This window comes from Podarcis melisellensis, assembly GCF_964234715.1.
Source record: "Podarcis melisellensis genome assembly, chromosome: 14".
Classification (NCBI taxonomy): domain Eukaryota; kingdom Metazoa; phylum Chordata; class Lepidosauria; order Squamata; family Lacertidae; genus Podarcis; species Podarcis melisellensis.
The window spans coordinates 47,624,480-47,648,907 of record NC_138546.1 but is presented as its reverse complement, the minus strand read 5'-3'; the positions used below and the strand labels follow the sequence as shown (position 1 = coordinate 47,648,907).

The window sequence follows — 24,428 nt, the reverse complement described above, 5'->3', positions numbered from 1 at the left end:
TGAAGTAAGCCAACTTACTTAGGCTGTCTTTGTTTATTTCCTCATGTTAGGCCAGCAATATTCGAGATACAGAAGATGAAAGCTTTTCCACTAGTCATGTAAGTTTCTAAATTGCCTTCTTAAACCTGATTAGAAAGCTGATTATATTTGAATTCAGCTAGAAGGGATCTATAGGGACCACCTCTAAAGTGTCAGGTTTAGTTGCATTGTAGAAAGACTTTGTATACCTTAATCTCTGTCATTTCTAATTCCACAAAACTACTGAAATAAATACCATGTGTTGTGGACTATTGATGAGATTATGGCTTGCACCTTACTGTCTCAAACCAGACTACTTAACTGTTCCCAGAATATTCCAGGATATCCCTGAGTCTGGTGTAGCACATTGTGCAAACTAGTGTCTATGCCCCCCCCCCAATTTTATTTTATTTTTAAAATATTGCCCTGCATTGGCTTTGCTTAACAGTCACCACTGCCGGACATGGATTCTTCCTTCTTGTGTAGTGAAAGAGCAGCCTTCACTAGAATTAGCTACTTGCTCTGAACCAACTTTTAATGACATCTGCAGGAAGGTGAACTTGCCTTGAAACAAGGGTTTGGGGTGCTATTTAAGGGGCACCACAAGGGAGGGAGATGAACCATTAGCAAGTTTGACTGCACTAGTTCTATTGAAATGTGTGGGAGCAGGATAATTTCATAAATGAGAAGGATGTCTCTTGGGTTGCTGTACCTCAGTCACCAAAATCTTGCGGAGTTGTGTGGTCTTGGATTACATATATAAGACATTTAAAAGGCTTCCACTGGAAATTTTAGCACTTCCTAAATAATAGTCAAAAGGGAAATGGCAGTTCCTTCCCTAGATCTCATAGTACAGTGGTGCCTCGCAAGACGAAATTAATTCGTTCCGCAAGTCTCTTCGTCTTGCGAGTTTTTCGTCTTGCGATGCACGGTTTTCCATAGGAATGCATTGAAAATCAATTAATGCGTTCCTATGGAAACCGCCTTCCCCCGACCTCTTCTGGCGGGCAGCATTTTAAAATCGCCCGGGACAGCGGAGGACTTCTCCGCTGTCCGGGGCGATTTAAAAGCCCCTGGGAAGGCAGGCAGGGGGGACAAAGGCTTTCTCGCCCCGCCGCTCGGCTTCGGGACATCATTCCGATGCCGGGCGGCGGGGGGAGGCTTTCCCGCCCCGAAGCCGGGCTTCGGGACATCGTTCCGATGCTGGGCGGCGGGGGGAGGCGTTCCTGCCCCGCCGCCCGGCATCGGGACGATGCCCCGAAGCCGGGCGGCTGGGGGAGGCGTTCCTGCCCCACCGCCCGGCATCGGAACGATGCCCCGAAGCCGGGCGGCTGGGGGAGGCGTTCCTGCCCCACCGCCCGGCATCGGAACGATGCCCCGAAGCCGGGCGGCTGGGGGAGGCGTTCCTGCCCCACCGCCCGGCATCGGAACGATGCCCCGAAGCCGGGCGGCTGGGGGAGGCGTTCCTGCCCCACCGCCCGGCATCGGAACGATGCCCCGAAGCTGGGCGGCGGGGGAGGCTTTCCCGCCCGGCCGCCCGGCTTCGGGACATCGTTCCGATGCCGGGCGGCGGGGGGAGGCGTTCCTGCCCCACTGCCCGGCATCGGGACGATGCCCCGAAGCCGGGCGGCGGGGGGAGGCTTTCCCGCCCGGCCGCCCGGCTTCGGGACATCGTTCCGATGACGGGCGGCGGGGGGAGGCGTTCCTGCCCCACCGCCCGGCATCAGAACGATGCCCCGAAGCCGGGCGGCTGGGGGAGGCGTTCCTGCCCCACCGCCCGGCATCAGAACGATGCCCCGAAGCCGGGCGGCTGGGGGAGGCGTTCCCGCCCCGCCGCCCGGCATCGGGACGATGCCCCGAAGCCGGGCGGCGGGGGGAGGCTTTCCCGCCCGGCCGCCCGGCTTCGGGACATCGTTCCGATGCCGGGCGGCGGGGGGAGGCGTTCCTGCCCCACCGCCCGGCATCGGGACGATGCCCCGAAGCCGGGCGGCTGGGGGAGGCGTTCCTGCCCCGCCGCCGGGCTTCGGGACATCGTTCCGATGCCGGGCGGCGGGGGAGGCTTTCCTGCCCCGCCGCCGGGCTTCGGGACATCGTTCCGATGCCGGGCGGCGGGGGGAGGCGTTCCTGCCTCGCCGCCCGGCATCGGGACGATGCCCCGAAGCCGGGCGGCGGGGGGAGGCTTCAAAAGCCCTCCGGGGGCTTTTAAATCGCCCCGGACAGTCCCGGGGCGATTTAAAAGCCCCTGGTTAGGCAGGCAGGGGGGGCAAAGACTTTTGCCCCCCCGCCTGCCTAACCGGGGGCTTTTAAAAGTCTTTGCCCCCCCCCGCCTGCCTTCAAAAGCCGTCCGGGATAGCGGGAAGCGCTTCCCTGCTATCCCGGACCGCTTTTAAAATGCTGGCGGTGGGGAGCAAAGCCTTTCGCCCCCGCCGGCCTTCCTGGACCTCTTCTGAAGTCCGGAGGGGGGGAAAAGGCTTTGCTCCCCACCGCCAGCATTTAAAAAAAGGTCCCCGAGATTTCCCTATGGGCTTTCGTCTTGCGATGCAAGCCCATAGGGAAAATCGTCTAGCGAAGCGTCGCAAAAACCGAAAAACCCTTTCGTCTTGCGGGTTTTTCGTCTTGCGAGGCATTCGTCTTGCGGGGCACCACTGTATGTTTTTGGAGTTAGACAAATCATTCTTGGAAATAGTGGAAGCTACGAACCATCCACTAGTACTAGCTTAGAATGTAAAGCTTAATAGATTTCAGCTGGGCAGATATCTGTTAATTGAGTCTTATTAGAACAGGCACCTCAATTTGTTCCTCTAGATTGCCATTAGTTTACTGGCTCTGTTTAAAATGTATCCTAAACTGGAATGCTTATTCGATTTTTTTTTTATTTTATAGGATGGAGAGGAAGAGAATGAGAGAGGTATGTTAGAAGTTCAGTAGAGTTTTGTGTGTTCTAATATGCTTCAAGTTGCCTTTTGTAAATGGCAGGTGCACCAGTTGATTCTCTATCAGGCATTTCAGCTATATCTTTGCCTTTGCAATGAAGAATGGTTGGATCCATGCTCTCTGTTGGCTTTTCAGCTTTTAAATTGTGCATGTGCCTATCAGTTACTTCAGTGGATGTTGTTACATGCATATGACCACCACATGCCTTTAATGGAACAAAGATCCCAGACTCCGTAGATCTGAATCCTTTTTTCTCTTTTTTGGGGAGTGGGGGGTACGGTAAGTCTTTATGTCTATACATTCTCTTGCACTGCAGTAACAGATAGGTGCCAGTTGAATATTACGTATTCTGCAGTTTGCAAGCCATTTGAACTACGGGCCACATTCTGCTTCCACACATTGGCAATTGCCACATCATGCTTTACAGCCTCACATGACATTTTGGAACAAGTAACAATGGAATCATCTAATCAGCATTGCCTTTAAAAGCTACAGAAACCCACCCTGGCTTCACATTCTTGCTAAAGAAGACTTCTAGAGAGCATGCTAAGGACCTTGCATGCTGTGGACTAAAGGACATGGAATCATTGTGACTCAAGCATAACAGTGGAAATCTTGAATGGGCACTTGTGGGTGTAAGCCCACAGACTTGGTGTTTGGAAGAGATCCGAAGGCAGAAGCTTTTGTGGAACGTAAGAATGCTGATGGAAACACTGTTAACAGAACTGAGAGTATTGACCCCATGGACACAGGATGAAGACTCCGCATCCTTTCTGAACTTTGGCCTAAGTTGGTGCATGAACAAGAACAGCCGACATCTGCGACTTCACCATGGCTGACAGCAAGAGTTGGAACGCAGAGGACAGTGGTTATGCAGCTATGAAGGATTCGTCTATAGAACTGTGAGCCATTAGAAGGATATTGGAAGACAAAAAGACTTGTCAGTGGAAGCGTAGATATACTGACAAGCAGTCACTATTTGGTCATGAAGAAAAACTTCTTTGTACATTAATGCCAACGTTGGAAGCCAGATACTTGTATTGAAGAACAGGTATCTGCTGGATGGAACCTTGTCTAACTTCTGTTCTATTTTGGTATTTATGTCTAGAGAATTTGTTTGCCATGAAGAATGAGTGATCCTGGGTAAAGGATTGGTTTATATGTTAATGCCCCTTATGCTTTCCTCCCCCCCTAACCTTCCATCAGTTCTAATAACTGGCTTTGTATTTTCTAGGTCCTCTCTTCTAGCTTATACATATGCAAATGTTTAAACTTCTTGTTTTGCCATATTTATTCCTGTTAAATCCTCTTAGATAAAGCAGGTTCTGGTGATGGTACACAAGAAGTATCTAAGCCTCTTCCTTCAGAAGAGAGCCTAGCTGAAGCTGATCACTCTGCTCAGGAAGAGATGGAAGCTAGCGTGTCTGTGAAAGAAGCTGAGGATGATAACATATCGGTTACAGTCCAGGCCGAAGATGCCATCACTCTGGACTTTGATGGGGATGACCTTCTAGAAACAGGTAAAAATCTGAAAATTACAGATTCAGAAGCAAATAAGCCAAAAGACGGACAAGATGCCAGTGCACCGAACCTGGAGAAGGAAAGCAAGGATTATGAGATGACAGAGAACCATAAAGATGGTAAGAAGGAAGACTGCGTGAAGGGGGATCCTGTCAAGAAGGAAGCCCGAGAAAGCTCGAAGAAAGCAGAATCTGGAGACAAAGACAAGGATACTTCGAAGAAAGGTCTCTCGTCTACTGGGGCCTCAGGTCAAGCAAAGAGGTTTGTCTTTCTATGTCAGTTCTTTAAGATACTGCCAGCATTCGATAAGATCACTCTGCATTAAGGGGGTAGCAGCAAGAAACTTATAATTAGTATCTTATGCTCCTGCCTATAAAATGTTTTGACGGCCATAAGTTACCTGTGTGTTCCTTAAAAAAAAAATCGGGATCTTCGTATATGCTTTGTCCTGCTGGCTGCATTGGCGAATTGACAGCATTTTATTTTTTATTTTTTCAAATAGTCAAGTTTTATGTATCCTTGTGATGATGGTAATGAACAACTCTCAGTTCTGAGAAACACCAGTATGAAGTCAAGTCCCAGTCCTGAAAGGTGGAGAAGATTACCATATCCACTGAATAAAATTGTCAGAAAATCTAGATCTTCGGGCATCTTGGGGAAAATCAGTGCAAGAAAACCATGATGAGGGAAAATCACTTTTCCTCAAATAACAGTCCAGCCCTCCTTTTTTTTGTTTTTGTTTCCTTTTTTTTTGAAATGACTTGCTTAATAATGTAAGATTCTGGACAAGCAAATTCTGCATGTTCAATTTTCTTTGATTTGTTCCTCCTTTTAGCTCTACTAAGGAATCTAAAGAAAGCAAGGCTTCATCAAAGGATGAAAAAGGTAATGTGTCCTTTGTGATATGTTGCTATCTTGGATCTGGTAGCAAGGCCATGAGACTAGAACGCTTCAGGGATGTTTCTGCCTGTCCCAGAGGGGGCGATGCTTATGCCCTCCTCACCTTCAGGTTTTTCCTTTCCGCTATACAGCCTGGCTTCAATTAGCTGATTTGAAAGGTCTTTTTTTACACAGCAGGCTACTTCTAAGTGGGGTGGTATGACTGTAGTTACTTTAGATGACCAGATGTCAATCTTGCTCCACTGCTACTTTTTATGCTATTGAGTGAGTGGGGAAACATTGTAGAAGCAAATGTGTTCCTGCCATTGCTACTAACTTGTGCCTGTGTCTTAACAAACGTTTCCCCAAACATCTTTGTGGAGTAGGAGAATCCTACTGAATATATCCTTAGTTGTATTCCAAATATTGTTTGTTACTCGAAAAATGTGTCATACATCCAGTTGATGATTACATTGCTCTGTTGTATTCTCATCCTAGAAAGAATCTATAGATTGTTCATGCTAGGTAGTAAAGTTAATTGTAAATGAAATTTTAAATAGAAGACATCTTCATTTGAGACAATGGTCTCCTTACAAGATGGCATCTGAAATGAGGTGAGAAATCCTAGGCTTGGGCATTTGACTGGTCAGGTACAGTCAGCAAATAAGTTAACTTCTTTAAATTTAGTGGATTACTATAACTTAACAGTTTTTGATAAGGTTTTTGTAACTGAACAATTTCAGTGGGCAGTGTCTTTAGTTTTTCCCCTGGAATACTTAGGGCAGCCTATCATTATACTTTCTAAAAATGAATTTCAAATAAGTAAAACAAAATAACAGCACAATAAAAACAACAGTTGTGCTAAGAGAGCCAATTCTTCAAGCATGAGCTTCATTATGAAGGAGATGCTGCCTGGTTTCTGGAGTAAGCAGGATTGAGACATGGGCTATCCTTGGCGAGGGCATTTGCCGCTATCTGCTTATATTCCTATTTGCAGGAGCCTGCAGTTACTGCAGCCGGTCCATAGAAGCAGCTTTGCACTGCTCCTGTGTGTTTGCCCCTGACTACTGCAAGGCTTGGCTGCAAACTGCCTTTTCTGCCTCCCTTGCTAACAAATGGCACCATCATGAAATAAATGCAATATAGTGGCATTCTGAGTTGCATGGAATATTTGACAAGTCTGCTGACTATCCTGCAAACTTAATAGATCAGGGGTCAGCAACCCTTTTCAGCCGTGGGCCGGTCCACCGTCCCTCAGACCATGTGGTGGGTCGGACTATATTTTTTCGGGGGGAAGTGAATGAATTCCTATGCCCCACAAATAACCCAGAGATGCACTTTAAATAAAAGGACACATTCTACACATGTAAAAACATGCTGATTCTCGGACTGTCCACGGGCCGGATTGAGAAGGTGCTTGGACCACATCCAGCCCCCAGGCCTTAGGTTGCCTACGCCTGTAATAGATCCTTGCTTGAAATATGTCCTCAGCCAACATAACTTGATGCAAGAATGCTAACTAATGGGTATTTAAAACAACAACAACACCATGAAGTTTGTAAGGTGTAATTTTTTAAAAATGGAGGCACATACCTGTCATTGTCTTCTCAAAGGTATCTTAGAATAGTCTGCTTGTTGGGACCATAGAATAGTAGAGTGTTGACTAATCTGAGCTGTGGTAGTTCTCTAGGAGCTCGTGAGAAAAGGGTCTTTCTCGTTACCTGCTATCTGAGTGGTTTCTGGATGTGCTTGCTTTAGAAAATCTTTAAAAGAGCATCGTAAGTGTCTTTGCTGCTGTAAAATTGATGGCACAGATTGCATACCCTCCAAATCTCCCCTCTTGCTCTCTGATCTTGGTCTTTGTGCACCATTTGCTTAGTAAAAGAAAATTGTGGGTAGAAGTCATCTTCCAAAACTGCACTTTACCACTTGAATGCTAGTTTTTAATATTGATACTGAAATGTTCTGTGAAATTTGTTTTAGGAAGTGCAAGCAGTGGGAGCAGCAGCAGCTCTACTAAGAACTTATGGGTTAGTGGCTTGTCTTCTAACACAAAAGCCGCTGACTTGAAAAATCTCTTCGGCAAATATGGGAAGGTATGGTTCCGTTTAACAGTATCAGTTAATGAATATGACGTTGACTGAGGTTGCAAACAATGTTCACACACTTGGGAGTGGTATGGCTTTAAACACAAACAAACAAATAATAGTTTCACTTAAAATAGCCTAGATTTGAATGTATTACTTAAAGTCTGCACATCTCAGAACTGAATCTTGACTGTTGAGCTAAAACCTATTTTTCTATATAAAAGAACAAGCCAGAAGCAAAAAAAAGACTTTAAGATTAGACTTCATACAATAACCTATTATGTGCAAACTATGAGTACTTGGACATTCAGCCAAAGAGTGTGGAGACCTAATTTTCCATCTTCAGGAGAGAAATGCTATTTTGTCCAGCTACCAGTCTTTTCTTCTGGAATGTATTTGGCACTTACTCTTTAAGAAACTGATCTTACGTAGTGTCCTTGCATGTGAACAGGAAGCCGGGCCAAAATATTTTAACTTAAAATTGTTCCCCTACACAGTGTAGTAGGCACTAAAGGCTTGTGGGCTATATAACCAGAGGACTTGAGAGCATAAGAGCCCTTCTGGTCCAACATCCTGTTTTCACAGGGTGTAGCGGACTCACCCCACTAACTGCCCCCAATTCAATACAGCAGGCCCACCGCACAGTACGCCAACAAATTTCTTCCATTTACCACAGGCTATCTTGGGGGGGGGGTGAGGGGAACTTTGTTTCAGGGAGTCTCAGGCAGGAGTTGATCAAACAAGGAAAGTTTTATTTACAAAAAGAGATTGGTGAAACAAAGTTGGGCTAGGAAGAAGTTAACTTTTACTTAAACTAAATATAAAGATGTCACAGGCTTAAGCACAGTAGTATATGCACATCTTTTCTTAAACTTCAGTTGCTAAATATCAGTCGCTGCACTTCAGGTAAATGTTCCAGTTTCTAGAATAGGTGGTGAAATGCTTAACTCAGTTTCTCTTGTTCCTTTACTTGGTTATGACAGGTGCTTTAGTTAAATACTTTGGACACAGCACAGCTTCCTTCACAGCTTAATGCTCTGTTTCGTGATTTGTTTCATCCTTTACCCCCTCCCTTAGCAATCCCACTTCTGAGGTAGAAGAGACTTTGGGATCCTCTTGGCTGGCTTGGGAGTCTTCTTTTCCTAGAAGAGCTCTCCTTGCCTGACAGGAAGAAGACGCAAGGGAACTGTAGTCCCACAGCTTCTCCCTCCCCTGCTCAGACTCAGCCCTCCAGGCAACTCCTGTCTCCTCACACGGTCCTCCTCTCTTCAGTATGAGGCTCCTTCCTCTAGCTACAGATATTCTCCGCAGAGCGGATGCTAAACTCACATTTGAACCCACTCTCTTGGACAAACCCATTCCTAATCCCTTTCTCCCATCTCAAACCAAACTCAACCCTGTCTCGCTCCAGCTCTTTCCCTTCTCTATCCCCATCTCAAGGCTTCCTCAGAAGCTGCTCCTTTTATGTGCCCCCCCATTCTGCTGCTCCCCCCTCTGTGGCCAGCTGACTTTGTAGCCAATCAGAGAGAGGCTCCAACCCCCTGGTGGAACTCTGATGGACCTCCCATCACATAGGGGCCAACCAAAAGCCTATATGGGAAGCCTGCAAGCAGAATCTGAGTGCAACTGTGTTCGCCTCAGTTATGCTTGCCAGCAACTGATATAGTGGATTGCATCCAGTTAAATTCTACTCAGAGTAGACTTATTGAAATGGACACACCCAAGTTAGTCATGCCCATTAATTTCATTTAGTCTACTTGGCGTATGACTAACATTGGATACAACTTGCTGCCTCCAATATGCTCCCGGGGAGTAGAAAGTCTCTAGTTGCAGGTGGCTCTTTAATTTTGTTAAAGTAACAGGTAAGTGTGCATGCTTGTCTTGTTCAGAAATTACAGTGGTACCTCAGGTGACATACGCTTCAGGTTACAGACTCCGCTATCCCAGAAATAGTGCTTCAGGTTAAGAAATAGTGCTTCAGGTTGAGAACAGAAATCTTGTTCCGGCGGCGCGGTGGCAGCAGGAGGCCCCATTAGCTAAAGTGGTGCTTCAGGTTAAGAACGGACCTCCAGAACGAATTAAGTACTTAACCCGAGGTACCACTGTAGTTTGGAGTCCATCACTGTCTGGAGGCCCACCAGTTCCCCATTCTGACTTTAATACTACCTCAGGGAATGTTACTAGCTAAAAAGCATCTTTTCTTCCCTTCCTTTTAAAAAACTGTTTGCCCCATGTTCTTCCATGTACACTCACCTTCAATTGAAGAGACTGGCAGGCCGGGTTAGCAAAAACTGAGTTCCAAGCCTGGCTCCTAACGGTTGAAAGTAAAGCAGATGCCACACTAAGTGGTGGCAGCAATTGATGCTAAAGTAAATTTTGAGAGCCAGCAACGCTAACCTGTTGAAGTTTCAGGGAAGGAGACAGAGAGGTGCCAGTGCTCTTTTCTTCTCTACCCACTTTCCAGTAAGGGGCATAAACTACTATTCATGCCCAGCCCTTTCAGGTTATGACAGTCAAAAATAGCAGGCTATCATAACACTAGATATAGGAGGAAGAGGATATGGGTTTGTATGTTGGAACAAAGATCGTACATCTTGATGTAAACAAGAGCAGCAGTTAAGCAAAGGGATGAAAATAGTGACCTCTTTAATTTAGTAATGCAAGAGGATCTCACACTTGTCAAAGTGTATCTCACCATTTATCTAGAAGACAATTTCTAAACTGCCAAGTCATCTAAAATATAATGGCATTGTACAATATTATAATTAATACGTAAGATCAGTATTTACAGTGCAAATAGCCAATTCTGCATTCAATTAATCTCTAAAAATGCTTGGCAAAACCGACAGTTTCAGCAGACAACAGACTATCACAATCCTCAGGTTTCAGTAGAAAGTGTTCTAAAGTCCTGGAGCCACTTTGCTTTATTTAAAAAAAAAGTATTGGTTCACAAAAAATACACAAGTGATAACTGTGAGACTGTCGGTAGGGCTTCTCCAGATGGTGGTGGTGTATAAGGGACAATTTGGTCCTTCAAGTAACCTGGTCCTAGGGTTTTTAGGACTTTACACACAAACAGTGGTATAGGCATAGGAATTGTGCACAGTGCTGAACCCAGAAGTGACCCGAAAAGTCACTCGGCACGTCACGAAAGGGTGGGGTGGGCTTATACACGCATGGGTGCTGGGAATGGAACCTCTGTGCAAAATGCTTGTCTACTGTACTTTGAATGTAGCGCCATAATATACTGGAAGCCAGTGCAGAGCTTTCACCACTGGTGAAATGCAGCTGATGCAGGGCTAGTGTAACCAGAAGCCACACCCAACATTCTGCACTTGCTGCAATTTCTCAGCCAGCCTCAAGGGTAGCCCCATATAGGGCATATTACAATAGAGGTTACCAAAGCCAACATCACTGTGACCTTAGTATCCCTGTCTCGGAATGGTCATAACTCAATCTGAGGAAAAGCACTTGGCCACTGAGGATGTGGTTTTTGCCGTATAAACTGCCTAAAATGGGCTCGTAAGAAAGGTACATTTTAGCAGGGCTGTTCCTCTACCAGCATCATGCCCAAGCTTGCATGTATCATTCATGCATTCTGACTACTTTCTTGGTGCAACAGTAATGTTCACTTGTTTTTCTTTGCAAGAACAGGTGTGATCATCACACACACACCCCGACTAAAAAGCTGCTTTTCTCCTGGCCAGCAAACCTGATGTTGAGGCATACAAATTGCCAGGTCTAATGTGGCATCAGATCATAATGACATAACTGTTGTCTGTGAATTTTTCTCTGGCTGTCCCAGTGCATTAGATGTATGCAACCTAGTTGCTTACTGATATTTAGGTATTGCCTCTGGATGTAGAGTAGCAAATGATGAAGATGTCAGTTTAAAACCACGACTGTTTCCATTTCTTTTTCTTACAGGTTCTTGCTGCAAAAGTGGTCACCAGTGCCCGAAGCCCTGGAGCCAAGTGCTATGGCATTGTGACCATGTCATCGAGCACAGAAGTGGCAAGGTGTATAAGCCATCTTCACCGTACAGAGCTGCATGGGCAACAAATTTCCGTTGAGAAAGTAGGTGTGACATGCGCTCTCTTAACAGACAGGGGCAATATCTGTGGAGGGGAAGATGCATCTCTTCAAGAAACTGGGAGGGAAGAACTTTTCCCTTCAGAAGAGGGATGCCACCTCCTTGACTCTGCTCAGTGGGCCTTGAGGAAATGGGCTGGGTTTAAAGTAGATGCTGTTGGAAGTGAACTCAACCTGAAACTAAGCCAGGCTGCACATTTCATATCTAGACCAACAAACAGTTGGTCTGGAGTTAATTTGGGAAGAGAAATGCTTTAGCAGTTAGGCCGGCATCCTACTGAATTATAACAGTGTTAAATAATTTGGAGAAAGTTCTTATGTGACTCTCCTCCTACAATGTATGTATGTATGTATGTATGTATGTATGTATGGGATGGGCTTCCAAAAATCAAAAGAAGAGCTGTATTGGAATTAGTTATCCATGGTTTCTCTAGGGTGCTGTCCTGTGATCTTCTGTTTCCTCCTCCGCCTCATACTCAGAGTAGCAGTTGGCTGGATATATAACAGAAAACGATGATTGATAGCAAAAAGGAATGCATCCCTTTTAAAGTTTATTTTAGTCCATTGAGAAATGGCTCTATGCTACACGTCCTGGTTGGCAGTCAATGTGTAACGTACTTAATTTTAAAAAATAAATTGCAGGTAAAAGGTGATCCTTCCAAGAAAGAACTGAAGAAAGACAATGATGAGAAATCTGGCTCCGGTAGGAATCCTGGAGAAAAGAAGATGACTTCAAGCGACAAAGCCAGCAAGTAAGAGCCTGATCCTGCAACTTTTGTGTAACCAGAATTTGTTTGGAAAAAACATGAGCCCAAGTGCTGCCTCCTAGCATGACTATGTGTTCCCTCTTTTTAAAACAAAAATAAAAAATGGTTTATTAGCAAAAGCTGGATTTGGCAACCTATATAAAGTATGCAGACTGAGGAGATAAGCATAATACTGCTCTTGCTAGATAAGACAAGGGGCAAGGAGCTGTGTAGCATTATAAATACTCCCACCTACTAAAAATCTTCCTTAGTCACCTCTCTGGTTTGAGATTTCAACCTTTTCTGCCCATGTGCATTCCAGCGTATTTGATAACCATCTATCAATAATCCATCAGAACCAAAAACTTGCTTTTTCTTCAAATTATAGTTATACAGGCAACCCCTGATTTTCTCAAGGGTTGTGTTCTGGTCCCCACGCACATTAGCGGCACACATAATCCTGCCCCGTTCCACTTCCATTCTGCCCTCTTCCAGGTCCAAAAGGACCCACACGTCAGTCGCCGCCTGTATATAAAACATGCAGTAACAAAGTTATTGTGAATTTTACTTTGCTCACTAACTCAGTCCATAACTCATAAATTCAATCCATTTAACTTGGTAACTTTAATGGCTATCCAAAGTCCTTCCCACTACTAAACAAAAATTTAGTTTCTCAGAAAGTGAATTCTATACCACCCCTGTTTGTTACCTTTTTTAGGACCCTCTCCAAAAAGGAGGATAAGAAATCTGACAAATCTGAGAAGAAAGAAAGCAAGGATGGGAAGAAACCTGAAGGCAAAGAAGAGAAGAGTGACTATGGATCCAGTTGTCCTGCTCAAGACCCTGTGAAAACGGCAGAGGAAAAAAAGCGAATAAGTATGCATTGCAGCTGCTCTCCTTACAAACAAATCTCGACCATGTACTTGGGCCCCTACTATATTATGCTATTGCTTTTTATGCTAATGCTTTGAAAAGGATTAGGCTGTATAGTCATACATTTTTGAGGCAGTGAGCTGGCATTTTAACAGGTATCACCTAGAGTTTCTCTTACGTTAATAATAATAATAATAATAAATTTTATTTATATCCCGCCCTCCCCAGCCGGAGCTGGGCTCAGGGCGGCTAACAATCAAAATAATCCGACATTCTAAAAACATTCATTATAAAAATTAAGTAAATCAAATTAAAATCAAATTAATGGCAACCATCAAGCAAATTCTGTGTAGATTGCCGATTGCCGGAGGAGGGGGTCAGGCTGCGCCCTGACCGAAGGCCTGGTGGAACAGCTCTGTCTTGCAGGCCCTGCGGAAAGATGTCAGGTCCCGCAGGGCCCTAGTCTCTTGTGACAGAGCGTTCCACCAGATTGGAGCCGCGGCCGAGAAGGCCCTGGCTCTGGTTGAGGCCAGCCTAACCTCTCTGTGGCCTGGGATCTTTAGGATGTTTTTATTTGCAGACCGTAAATTTCTCTGTGGGACATACCAGGAGAGGCGGTCCCGTAGGTACGAGGGTCCTAGGCCGTATAGGGCTTTAAAGGTGAGAACCAGCACCTTAAACCTGATCCTGTACTCCACCGGGAGCCAGTGCAGCTGGTATAATACCGGATGGATATGATCTCGCAGCGAAGACCCCGTAAGGAGTCTCGCCGCGGCATTCTGCACCCGCTGGAGTTTCTGGGTCAGTCTCAAGGGCAGCCCCACGTAGAGTGAGTTACAATAGTCCAGTCTGGAGGTGACCGTCGCGTGGATCACAGTGGCTAGGTCAGGGCGAGAGAGATAAGGAGCCAACTGCTTAGCTTGGCGGAGATGGAAAAATGCCGCCTTTGTTATAGCTGTAATCTGCGCCTCCATAGAGAGGGAGTTATCGAAGATTACACCCAAACTCTTAACGGACGATGTTGGCACTAATTGCACCCCCGCAAGAGATGGGAGTTGCCCCCTCAGTCCCATATCGCTCCGTCCCAGCCAGAGGACCTCTGTCTTAGAAGGATTTAACTTCAACCGGCTCCCACGTAACCATCCAGCCACAGCTTCCAGACATCTGGTCAGTGTATCTGGGGCCGAGTCAGGATGGCCGTCCATCAACAGATAGAGTTGGGTGTCATCGGCATACTGATGGCAACCCAGCCCCAAACTCCGGACAAGCTGGGCGAGGGGGCGCATAAAGATGTTAAAAAGCATCGGGGAGAGAATCGCACCCTGAGGCACTCCACACACCAAGGAGTGGCGCGATGACAATTCCCCCCCAAGTGCCACCCTCTGTCCCCGACCAGAGAGAAACGAGCGCAGCCATTGAAGGACTGTGCCCTGGATTCCCACGTCGGCAAGGCGGTGGTCCAGGAGTTCATGATCGACCATGTCGAAGGCTGCTGACAGGTCCAGAAGAATCAGCAGCCCCGACCCGCCTCGATCCAGCTGCCTGCGGAGATCGTCTGTTAGGGCGACCAGAGCCGTCTCGGTCCCATGACCAGCACGGAAGCCGGACTGGAATGGATCCAGAGCCGATGTTTCATCCAGAAACAAATCTGCTTTGAATATTCTAGAGTGGAGTAGTGTTAGGCTCACTTGACACAAAATGGTGGTGCAGGGGCAGCGCCAGTCAGAAAATGGTGGCATATGAAGGCAGAATTTGGCAGTCAGTTGAAAATTACTGATGTCACTTTCTAATCTTACATGCCTTTGGAAATTGCTAAATTCTTTGTCACAGTGTTTTCCTTGTAGCAAGGAGTTCTGTGGTTCAGCTTTCCTCAAGCTAAGAACAGACATTATTTGCACTGGAGGTATTGTGATTTAGGGGACGCAGGTGGTGCTGTGGGTTAAAGCCTCAGCGCCTAGGACTTGCCGATCGAAAGGTCGGCAGTTCGAATCCCTGCGGCGGGGTGCGCTCCCGCTGCTCGGTCCCAGCGCCTGCCAACCTAGCAGTTCGAAAGCACCTCTGGGTGCAAGTAGATAAATAGGGACCGCTTACCAGCGGGAAGGTAAACGGCGTTTCCATGTGCGGCTCTGGCTCACCAGAGCAGCGATGTCACGCTGGCCACATGACCCGGAAGTGTCTCCGGACAGCGCTGGCCCCTGGCCTCTTAAGTGAGATGGGCGCACAACCCCAGAGTCTGTCAAGACTGGCCCGTACGGGCAGGGGTACCTTTACCTTTATTGTGATTTAGCCTCCCCCTTTTCAGCAGAATTTGCTGATCCAGAAGTTCTTAATGGGGAAGGCCTTTTCTTTTCCACCCTCACGTGCTCTTCAAAGTGTTTTTACCCATCTCCTGTAAATTCTTCTCCCATTCCCCTTTCTCTTGTACTTTATCCACATGCATACTGTAGTGCCAGTTTCTTTCATCCCTCCTCCCTGATTTTTTACTTTCACTTCTTCCTTCTATAGCAGCTTCCCTATCACACCCTCTTCCATTCTTATTCCCAGTTTGTTTGCTATTATTTAATAGCAAACTTTTCTCTCACTTTCTAACTTCCTTCAGCACTTCCTCTGGCTCTTTCTTCCCTCTTCTCCCTGCTCCTCTCCCCACCCTGCACTCAAAACACTTCTGTCTCTTGGCCACTTTTACTCAGCATGCAAAGAGTTGGTGGTACTGTCCTTGTTCCAGCCAAAAAGCTGTGGCAGGACTGGGAGGCAGGAGAGGCAAATAAAGAGGTGTTGGGCAGGCTGTGGCCCTTAGGGCCCACCTGAAGATATTCCAAGGCCCACTATTTAAGAACCATGGATCTAGAAGAATTAGCATGGCTTCTTGTAAAATCCAAATCCTAATTAGTTGGCCTTTACATCAGAAAAATTACCTTTACAATCTTTTTTTTACATGTTCCTGGAACATGTACAGACTTAGCAAAATGGCTTTTGTGTTTTTTCTTATGTGAATAATTAAGCATGTAATTTATCTTCCAAAGGTGTAAAAAGTCCAAGTCATATGGTAGTCCTAGACCAAACAAAAGGAGACCAAGTTCACACCAGGACAATAAGAAGGGGACGGTTTGAAAAAGTAAGTATTGCTCAAAACATTAGTCTGTTTAGGCCCTAATTCAGTTTATGTGAGAGTCGGTATTAGCTGAGACAAAGGAGTGATGGGGTGCCGTGTCACAAAGGAGATTAGCTAACCACAATTTGACTTCTTTCTGAAGCCCAAGCAACTATAAGTCAGCAGATCTAACAGCAGAGTTTGGAAGTTCACTTGCAAACAGTGAATTTTTGCAAAAGTCTTGATTAAATGCTGCAGTCAAGATTGCTATTCAAGCACCACTCCTACCTCCTATGAGCTTGGCTCTTCTGGAGAAAGATTTGACGGGGGTCTGGAGTAGGAGGCACTTCCCACTTCCTCTTAGAGCCAGTCTTTTTCTTACTGCCTCTGTAAGCAAACTTCCGTTTCACCTAAGACCCTGTCATAAACTGTTCTTAGTGGGAGTTTGTTCTTTATTTTACAGAGAAAGGGAGCTCTTGGGCATTGGGACCCTTCATAGTCCACAAGAAGCCAGGTGACTCTTGGCATGCTGTAAACATGTAAAAGTGTCCCTAATTCTCATATTTATATAAAAACACTTGTCTCCAGCCACCTATGTTAAGGAACAAAGAGCGTTTTCTTCAAGACAAAATGAAGTTCAGAGACTACCGGGGCAGAAAGGACATACTGCCTTTTGAGAAGATGAAGGAGCAGAGAATGAGGGAGCACATTGTTCGGCTAGAGCGAATTCGCCGTGCTGTAGAGTTACGAAGGTAGGAGGGATGCTCGACATTTTGTTACCATCAAGCTTCTCAGGTGCTTGGGGAAAACAACACCTTGAGGCCAAAACTAGACTCTGGCAGTTGGACTCCTGTTTCCAGGCATCTCCTTGGCACTGAGAGGCAGGGATGATCCGCAGGATGGAAGTGGCGAATGGGAGGAGGGGTGCTTAACCTTTTTGTCCTCCCAAGTTCTAGACAGGAGAGTTCATGGCAAGCATGTAGTCCTATGTAGCTTCACCCTAATATGATGGTTGCTAGTGGAAGAGGAGAAGAACAAAAGGTGACACCAATGAAGTGCAAGATGCTTCAGAAATCATTACTCACAATGATGTGGGAGAGAAGAGAGAAATTGCAAAGTGCTAAACTGTTTTCTGCACAAATGCAGTTACCCCCACCCCAAATTGCACACTCTGGAGGAACCCCATGCCCTGTTATAACAAACCCCAGAGCATCCCTCAGAGCAGGTTGATGTTACTGCCATTGTCTGTAGAGAGTTCTCCGCCCATCTTGCTCGCCAAAGCACAAGAATCTGGCAAGTGTATTCTGCAGTAACTTTTTCAGCATTGCCGTAACCATCAGTTGTGTGACTAACGAAGGAAGTCAAGTCCCAAAGGAGCACCTTGTTCACTTGTTGGCCTTGGGCCTAAAAAGGCTGCCTGCAGCTGCCCCACCTTTGAAGCTCCCGCTTTTTGCAGGCGAAGAGAAATTGCCGAGCGAGAGAGAAGAGAGAGGGAGCGCGTCAGACTCCTCCGTGAGCGTGAAGAGCGTGAGCGTTTGCAGAGGGAGAGGGAGAGGCTGGAAATTGAGCGGCAGAAGCTGGAGAGGGAACGGATGGAACGAGAGCGCTTGGAGAGGGAGCGTATCCGTATTGAGCAGGTGGGTTTCCCTCACTTTTATTTTCTGTTGCTTGCAGTCTGTCCACCCCTTCTTTGAAGGGTGTTAGCATAGTTCCCTGGTAACAGAGACTCCCGCCAGGTGCTTTCTCTCACGTAGAACCCAGGAACTTGTCTGCTTCTTTACATAGTTGAACTTTCTGGGATACGTTTTGGTGCTAAGGTCCAGTTTCTGCCATTGCAACAAAATATGCAAATTGAGCCAAGTCTGCCTAGTCTTAATTAGCACAACTTGGTCCATCAGTAATGACATGATGGGAGGAACCGGTGGGGACCATGAAGAAAGATATGAGTGCAGCTGGATACTTTTTAGTCTTGGATTGTTAGGTTATGTGGTTTCTGAGGAGGGCTGGTAACATCAGCATTGCACTTTGTGTTGAAACCCTTTCAAAACACCAGGCACATCCACTTCGCTGCTCCTTTGGATCTCTTTGAGCTCTTGTACACTGGTCAGTGCTAATTCTGCTACTTCCCCAATTGTAGCTTAAGGTCAATGGCAGGGATGGGGCACCTGTGGCTCTCCAGATGCTGCTGTACTACAACTCCCACCAGCCTCTGCTAGCATGGCCAATGGTCAGGGATGATGGGAGTTGCAGTCCAACCTCTGGAGGGTCACAGATGTTCCCCATCCGTGTCCTCTGGCCTTCCCAGTGGGTTAACTTCTTCCAGTGCTCTTTAGAGATTCTTTCCCTTCTCCTGGCTAGGAGCGTCGCAAGGAAGCAGAGCGGATTGCTCGCGAAAGAGAAGAGCTTCGGCGCCAGCAGCAGCAGCTTCGGTACGAGCAGGAGAAGAGGAATTCCCTGAAACGGCCTCGGGATGTTGATCACAGGTAGTGCTTTTTTCCTTTTCAGGCTGGATGCCTGCTCCTCTGTCCCATCGGCCCTGACAAAGCACAAAACGAATAAATGTGTGTGGCAGCTTGGAGTCCTAACAGCCGTGTGTCTCTTCCCCACCCCATTAGGAGAGAGGAGCCCTACTGGAATGAAAGCAAAAAGATTTCCTTGGACACAGATGCACGTTTTAGCCACGGGTCTGATTACAGCCGGCAGCAGAACCGCTTTAGTGATTTTGACCACCGAGACAGAGGGCGATACCCAGAGGGTTCCGCAGTGCAGACTTCCTTTGACAGGTATGCTTGGGGATGGTGGTCGCAAAAGTACAGTCTGATGTCATGATTCAGTAATGGAAGGGTGGCCTCAAATGGAGCAGACCTCCTCAGGAAGTTGTGGACTCTCCTTCATTGGAGGTTTCTAAGCAGAGATTGGATAGCCATCTGCCATGGATTCTTTAGTTGAAATTCCTGCATTGCTCTGGGTTAGAGTAGATGACCCTTCTATATCTATGATTCTAAGTGCCCCACAATCATTTTCATCCTGGGATCCAGTTTCCACCATTCAAATGTGTGTTCCCTTAGTTAGAGAGGACAAGGTATTCTGATTCTTGAAGTGTGATCTCAGAAATAAGTTATTATTGCAGCTGGGAAGTTGCTGTTTGTTACACTAGTGCCGGGGTCGGCAACCTAAGGCCCATGGGGGTCATTTAACTGGTCCATGTACCCCCTCCGCCCACTCGGTCGGCTCCCATGCTTGGCAGGGACCGCCTTCCGCAACGATGGCCAGCTTCCCATTGGCTGCAGGAAGCTCCTGCAGCCAGTGGGAAGCTGCGCACGCCTCCTCCGCACCAGAAGGAGCGCCGGAAATAGCGTTTGCGCATGCACACACACACTGACCCACCGCAGCGTCTGGGACCATGAACCGGCCCAAGCCACAAAAACTTTGCCAACCCCTGCACTAGTGTGTTCTTGGGTAATGGGAAGTGTAGTCCAACAATATCTATAGCAGAGATGGGGAATCTGGTGCCTTCCAGCATTGCTGGATACCAGTTCCCATCAGCCCCAGCTAGCCTGGCCAGTGGTCAAAGAGGATGGGAGTTGTGCTCCAACAGCATATGAAGGGCACCAGATTCCACATCCCTGATCTTGGGTAAGAAATAGAAATCAACATGCTCTGAATAAAACATAGTGACTGCCTTGGAATCTTTCCCCTGTATTTCTGCTGTCTTTTGTTTTCAAAACTGTTTTTATGGGTCTTTCAACCGTAAGAATGTGTGTGTGATCTTGGAGGCACCATATTGGCTACCTGTGCTAGGCTCTGATTTTCAAGATGATAAGTTTGCAGTGTGATCTGAAGCATGATTACTCAGGTGGCAGTGGGTTTTACTCTGGGACAGAGGAGAGGATCTGATAGATTTCTGCATGGATTGGTGAAAGTGACTCTCAACTGTTAAACAATAGTAGCAACACAAAAGCTCCCCCCTTCTAAATTAGCTTAGTTCTGCTAGTATCAATTCTGTGATACTGAAAATAAATTTCTGGGCTGAGCATGTGCTTACATTGCTCCTAAATACTAGCTCTTAAACACCCCCCTCCCGAGCCCTGGTTGGTGGATTTCCGCTTGCAGGCTCAACTTTGTGCTTTACTAGAAGTCCTAGAAGTCTGCCCACCTTCACGCTACTCCAGTTAGTTGCAGCTGTATCCCTAATATCCTCATAATGCAGTCCTCATAATGATAAATTAAGCAGCAAAGCACCTTGGGGTATGGCAGGCAGATACTGTGCCAGACAGAGAACCAGTTTAGGGAGTGACCCTTAATCTGAAAAAAACTTGCCTTTTTGAACAGGCGGGAACGATTTGTCAACCAAAGTGATGGGAAAAAAGCTCGGCCAACCACCAGAAGGGAGGAGCCTGGGTTTGAAAGATACCCAAAAGGCTTCAGTGAATCCAGAAGAAATGAGCCCCCTCAGCCCCGAAATGAACTCCGTGACAGTGACCGGCGGGAAGTGAGAGGAGACCGCGATGAGAGGAGGACTGTGATAATCCAGGACAGACCTGAGATCCCTCATGGCCGTCACCCACGAGAGGCTGGGACCAACTCATCCCGGCAGAGTTCTTGGAAGGGTGAAGGAGGCATCAACCCTGACAAGCGAGATGCCAGGTGATTCTCCAACCTGGGTTAATAGCTGGGATGTGCGGGTTCATTCCTGCCCAAAACTTGGGGTGGGTATATGTATATGTGGCTGTGATTCACCAAGACAGAACAGGTATGGTTCTGTTGCCCTTTCTTCAACTGGAAATTCTTCAGAGTGTGGGATGTGCTGGGTAGAGAGGGAAGATCTTGCTACGTTGCCCTGGCCCATTTGCAGCCTGTCCCTTGTGCATCAGCCTAGCTGTGTAAGAATCGGAGTGCTTTTCCTCAATATGTTGGGTCTGTGCCTGTTCTATAAGAGGCCTTCAGGCTCATTATATTTTGATCCTTGATATGCTCCAACGCATTAATACTTAATTTCTAACCTAGATTTCTTTTAACACACTTCTTTGGGTGCCATTCTTGGCAGTGAACAGCATGACTTGCATGTGCCTAAACTGAGCAAATGCCATGTTAAATGACTGGGATTCCATGTCATCTTCTATTTTGCATACTGGTGAGCAAATGGACAATACAGGCCCTTCAAGTCACAGTTAGAAAGAACCCTCTTGAGTGAGGTGATGCTTGCCTGGTCTGCAGATTTCCTTGCCAAGCAGGGGCGATTTTCTAAACCTAGTTTAGAAGAGCCAGTGTGGTGTAGTGGTTAAGAGCGGTAGTCTCATAATCTGGGGAACCGGGTTCGATTCCCCGCTCCTCCACATGCAGCTGCTGGGTGACCTTGGGCCAGTCACACTTCTCTGAAGTCTCTCAGCCCCACTCACCTCACAGAGTGTTTGTTGTGGGGGAGGAAGGGAAAGGAGAATGTTAGCCACTTTGAGACTCCTGAAGGGGAGTGAAAGGCGGGATATCAAATCCAAACTCTTCTTCTTCTTCTAGTTGGGACAGGCCAACAGTTACTTTCCTTCCCCAGTCAGCAGGAGGCAAACTAGATTGCTTTATATTTTTGGCACATTTAGACTGCAGCCAGTCAGCTAATGGAAACACATATGGGATTGACTGGAAGTGCACAGATAGTAGGAGAGAATTGTTTGCACTTCCACAATTTGTGGAAGGCAACTTCAGCCCTTTATTCTAAGGTGTTAAGAGCAATGAGTAAAATGGAGCCCCCCCCAATTCAAGGTGTGAATTATTACTTACTGTACCGTGTTGTCTCTTTCCTTCCGCAGAGAGAGGCCAGAAAGATCAGGCCGAGAAGTCTCTGGACATTCTGGGAGTCGTAGCAGCACATCTGGCTACGGAAGCCGGGAAGCAGAGCGCAGTGTGATGGAGCGTGGAAGTGGGGGGCAGGTAAATGGAAGGGGGCCTTTGCTCACTTGGTGGACCATGGCAGGGGGCCATAATTAACATGCATATTCTGGTTAGGAATGTGGTGATTGGTCTTTGTTGCATTTTCTGTAAGGTCACTTGCGCAGAGGGAAAGGCAAGGTAGTTTTCGTCTTCTAATTTGGGGTCTAGTTTCACTTCATTTCTATACCACCTTCTGGCCAAAATATTTGACCCTTTAGGCAACTGATACTATATTGCTACTACAATCTTTAAAAACCCATCGAAATAATGAAAATGATGAATCACTAAGAGAAGCAGAAAACTGTTCGCTGAGTAGCGTGACAAAAACAGAAGTGTCAAAGCAAAGCAGTGAGGTAGCCAAGTGGGTTGATGATACCAAATGGTTCGAGATAGCTGAAATAAAAAGGGATTGTGAGGCGTTCAGAAAGGCTCTCTCTAAACTGGCTGAATGGACAGTAAAATGGTTAGCATAATTCAGCATAATCAAGTGTAAATTGACAGGTGGGGGGGGGATCTTAACTCTGAATTAATGGAGACTCTTTAGGAATGAATCCCTGGGATTGTAGTGGATAGCTTGATGAAAATGTCAACACTGTGTGGCAACTGGAAAAAGTGGATTTCCTGCTAGGAGTCATTAGGGAAAGAATTAAAAATAGAACTGCCAATATCATACTGCTGTCATACAAATCTGGTGTGACCACATATGGAGTACTGTGTATGGTTCTGATCACCTCACTTCAAAAAGGATATTGTAGAGTTGCAAAAGTTTCAGAAAAGAGCAACCAAAATGATTGTGAGGATGGAGCAACTCCTTTATGAGTAAAGGTTACAACAAGACAAAAGAAAGTACTTCATATAGTGCATAGTTAACTGTTGTAGTGATGGACAGCAATTTGGATGGCTTTTAAAAAGAGACGTAGACAAATTATTTTTGTGTTCTGCCTCCCCTGCCAAAAGCAGTATGATTCTAAATGCCAGTTGCTGAGAATCGTAAGTGGGGAGAGCACTGCTGCACTGAGGTTCTGCTTGCTTATAGGCCGCTATGAGAACAGGTGGCTGGACTAGATGGGCTTTGGGTCTAATCTAGCAAGGCTCTTCTTATGTTCTGTGCACCTGGTGAGTGAATGGCAACCAGGCCGGACAGACTTCGTAGGGAAGGACATTGAGAGGATGGACCACCAGTGAGGGAGCCCTGCTTGACGCAGCCACAAGGGCAGCCTCTAAAAGCTGTTCTGACTCAGAGTCTCCTGGGGTGGCCCCCACAAATGGGGAAGTCATTTTATGGAAAAGGTTTTTCCAACTTGCTGTGCCCCCAGATTCTTTAGGGCTGAAAAGTCAAGAAGCAGCAGTGCAAAGTTTTTGTCCGGCAACCGGTACAGAATGCACTGTTTCTAACAGCCAAGCTGCTGCCTTTTCACAGGCTGGCGCATTGGGGTGGTCACTGAGCCCAAGTTGGTGACTGCTGTATGATCGTATGATTGGTCGATTGCATTTATATCCTACCTGCTTCTCCGAGGAGCTCAAGGTGGTGTACATGGTTTGGCCCCACTTCAATTAATCCCCACACAAAAATCATGTGAGGTAGGTTAAGGCTGAGAGGCAGGTCACCCAGGGAGCTTCATGGCCAAGTGGGGATTTGAACCCTGGTCTCCAAGGTCTAGGTCTGACATTCTAACTACTACACCACACTAGCTCTCATTTTTTGTGAGTAAAACCTTGTCTTGCCAGGCCAATGTTGTCTGCTCTGTGCTTCCTGCCTTCACTTGATTTTGGGAAGAGTGATTATTGTACAGTAGAGTCAGAGCAGATGGAGGGGAATGCTTCACCTTTTCCCTGGAGAGGCACCTTAGGCATCACACTCTGAGGAGAAATCCTCAACATTAGCGGCTGCTTAACATGGAAGGATGGGTGTCCAGTTGAACAGAAGCCCTCTTTTCCCATCTCCCCACCCACCATAGTCCCTTTTTTTTCTTCAGAGAAAAAGCAAGAACAAAAATGTGCATTCCTCCTAATGGGCTGTGCAAAGTGCTTTGCATGCTAACCTCTCATTATATCCAAATTTGAGTTTTTCTTAGTTCAACATCCAAGACACAATGCATGCAAACTCAGAATATCGGTGCAAAAAGTGTACCTATGTGGGTGTTGTCCTTTATAGTCCAAGGGCTGAACTTGAGACAAATTGAAAGCCCCTGATGTAGAACATGATTTGCAGAACATTTCCTGCTTTTGTTGGCGCTGCTCCTCTGAAGTTCTTCCGAAAGA

The 24,428-nt window shown here is 46.6% G+C and overlaps 1 protein-coding gene across 1 annotated transcript in view; it reads left to right on the top strand.

Annotated features, from left to right (window-relative positions):
* The window catches only part of SLTM (SAFB like transcription modulator), a 41,294-nt gene that overhangs the window by 14,575 nt on the left and 2,291 nt on the right, over nt 1-24,428 (top strand). Inside the window, exons 5-19 of the mRNA XM_081887622.1 lie at nt 51-98; nt 2,902-2,926; nt 4,266-4,734; nt 5,309-5,358; nt 7,336-7,448; nt 11,367-11,516; nt 12,174-12,283; nt 12,996-13,153; nt 16,174-16,265; nt 16,830-16,993; nt 17,698-17,878; nt 18,600-18,724; nt 18,857-19,024; nt 20,574-20,888; nt 22,046-22,166. Coding sequence (XP_081743748.1) covers nt 51-98; nt 2,902-2,926; nt 4,266-4,734; nt 5,309-5,358; nt 7,336-7,448; nt 11,367-11,516; nt 12,174-12,283; nt 12,996-13,153; nt 16,174-16,265; nt 16,830-16,993; nt 17,698-17,878; nt 18,600-18,724; nt 18,857-19,024; nt 20,574-20,888; nt 22,046-22,166 — 2,289 coding nt within the window. The remainder of the gene's footprint in view (nt 1-50; nt 99-2,901; nt 2,927-4,265; nt 4,735-5,308; nt 5,359-7,335; nt 7,449-11,366; nt 11,517-12,173; nt 12,284-12,995; nt 13,154-16,173; nt 16,266-16,829; nt 16,994-17,697; nt 17,879-18,599; nt 18,725-18,856; nt 19,025-20,573; nt 20,889-22,045; nt 22,167-24,428) is intronic.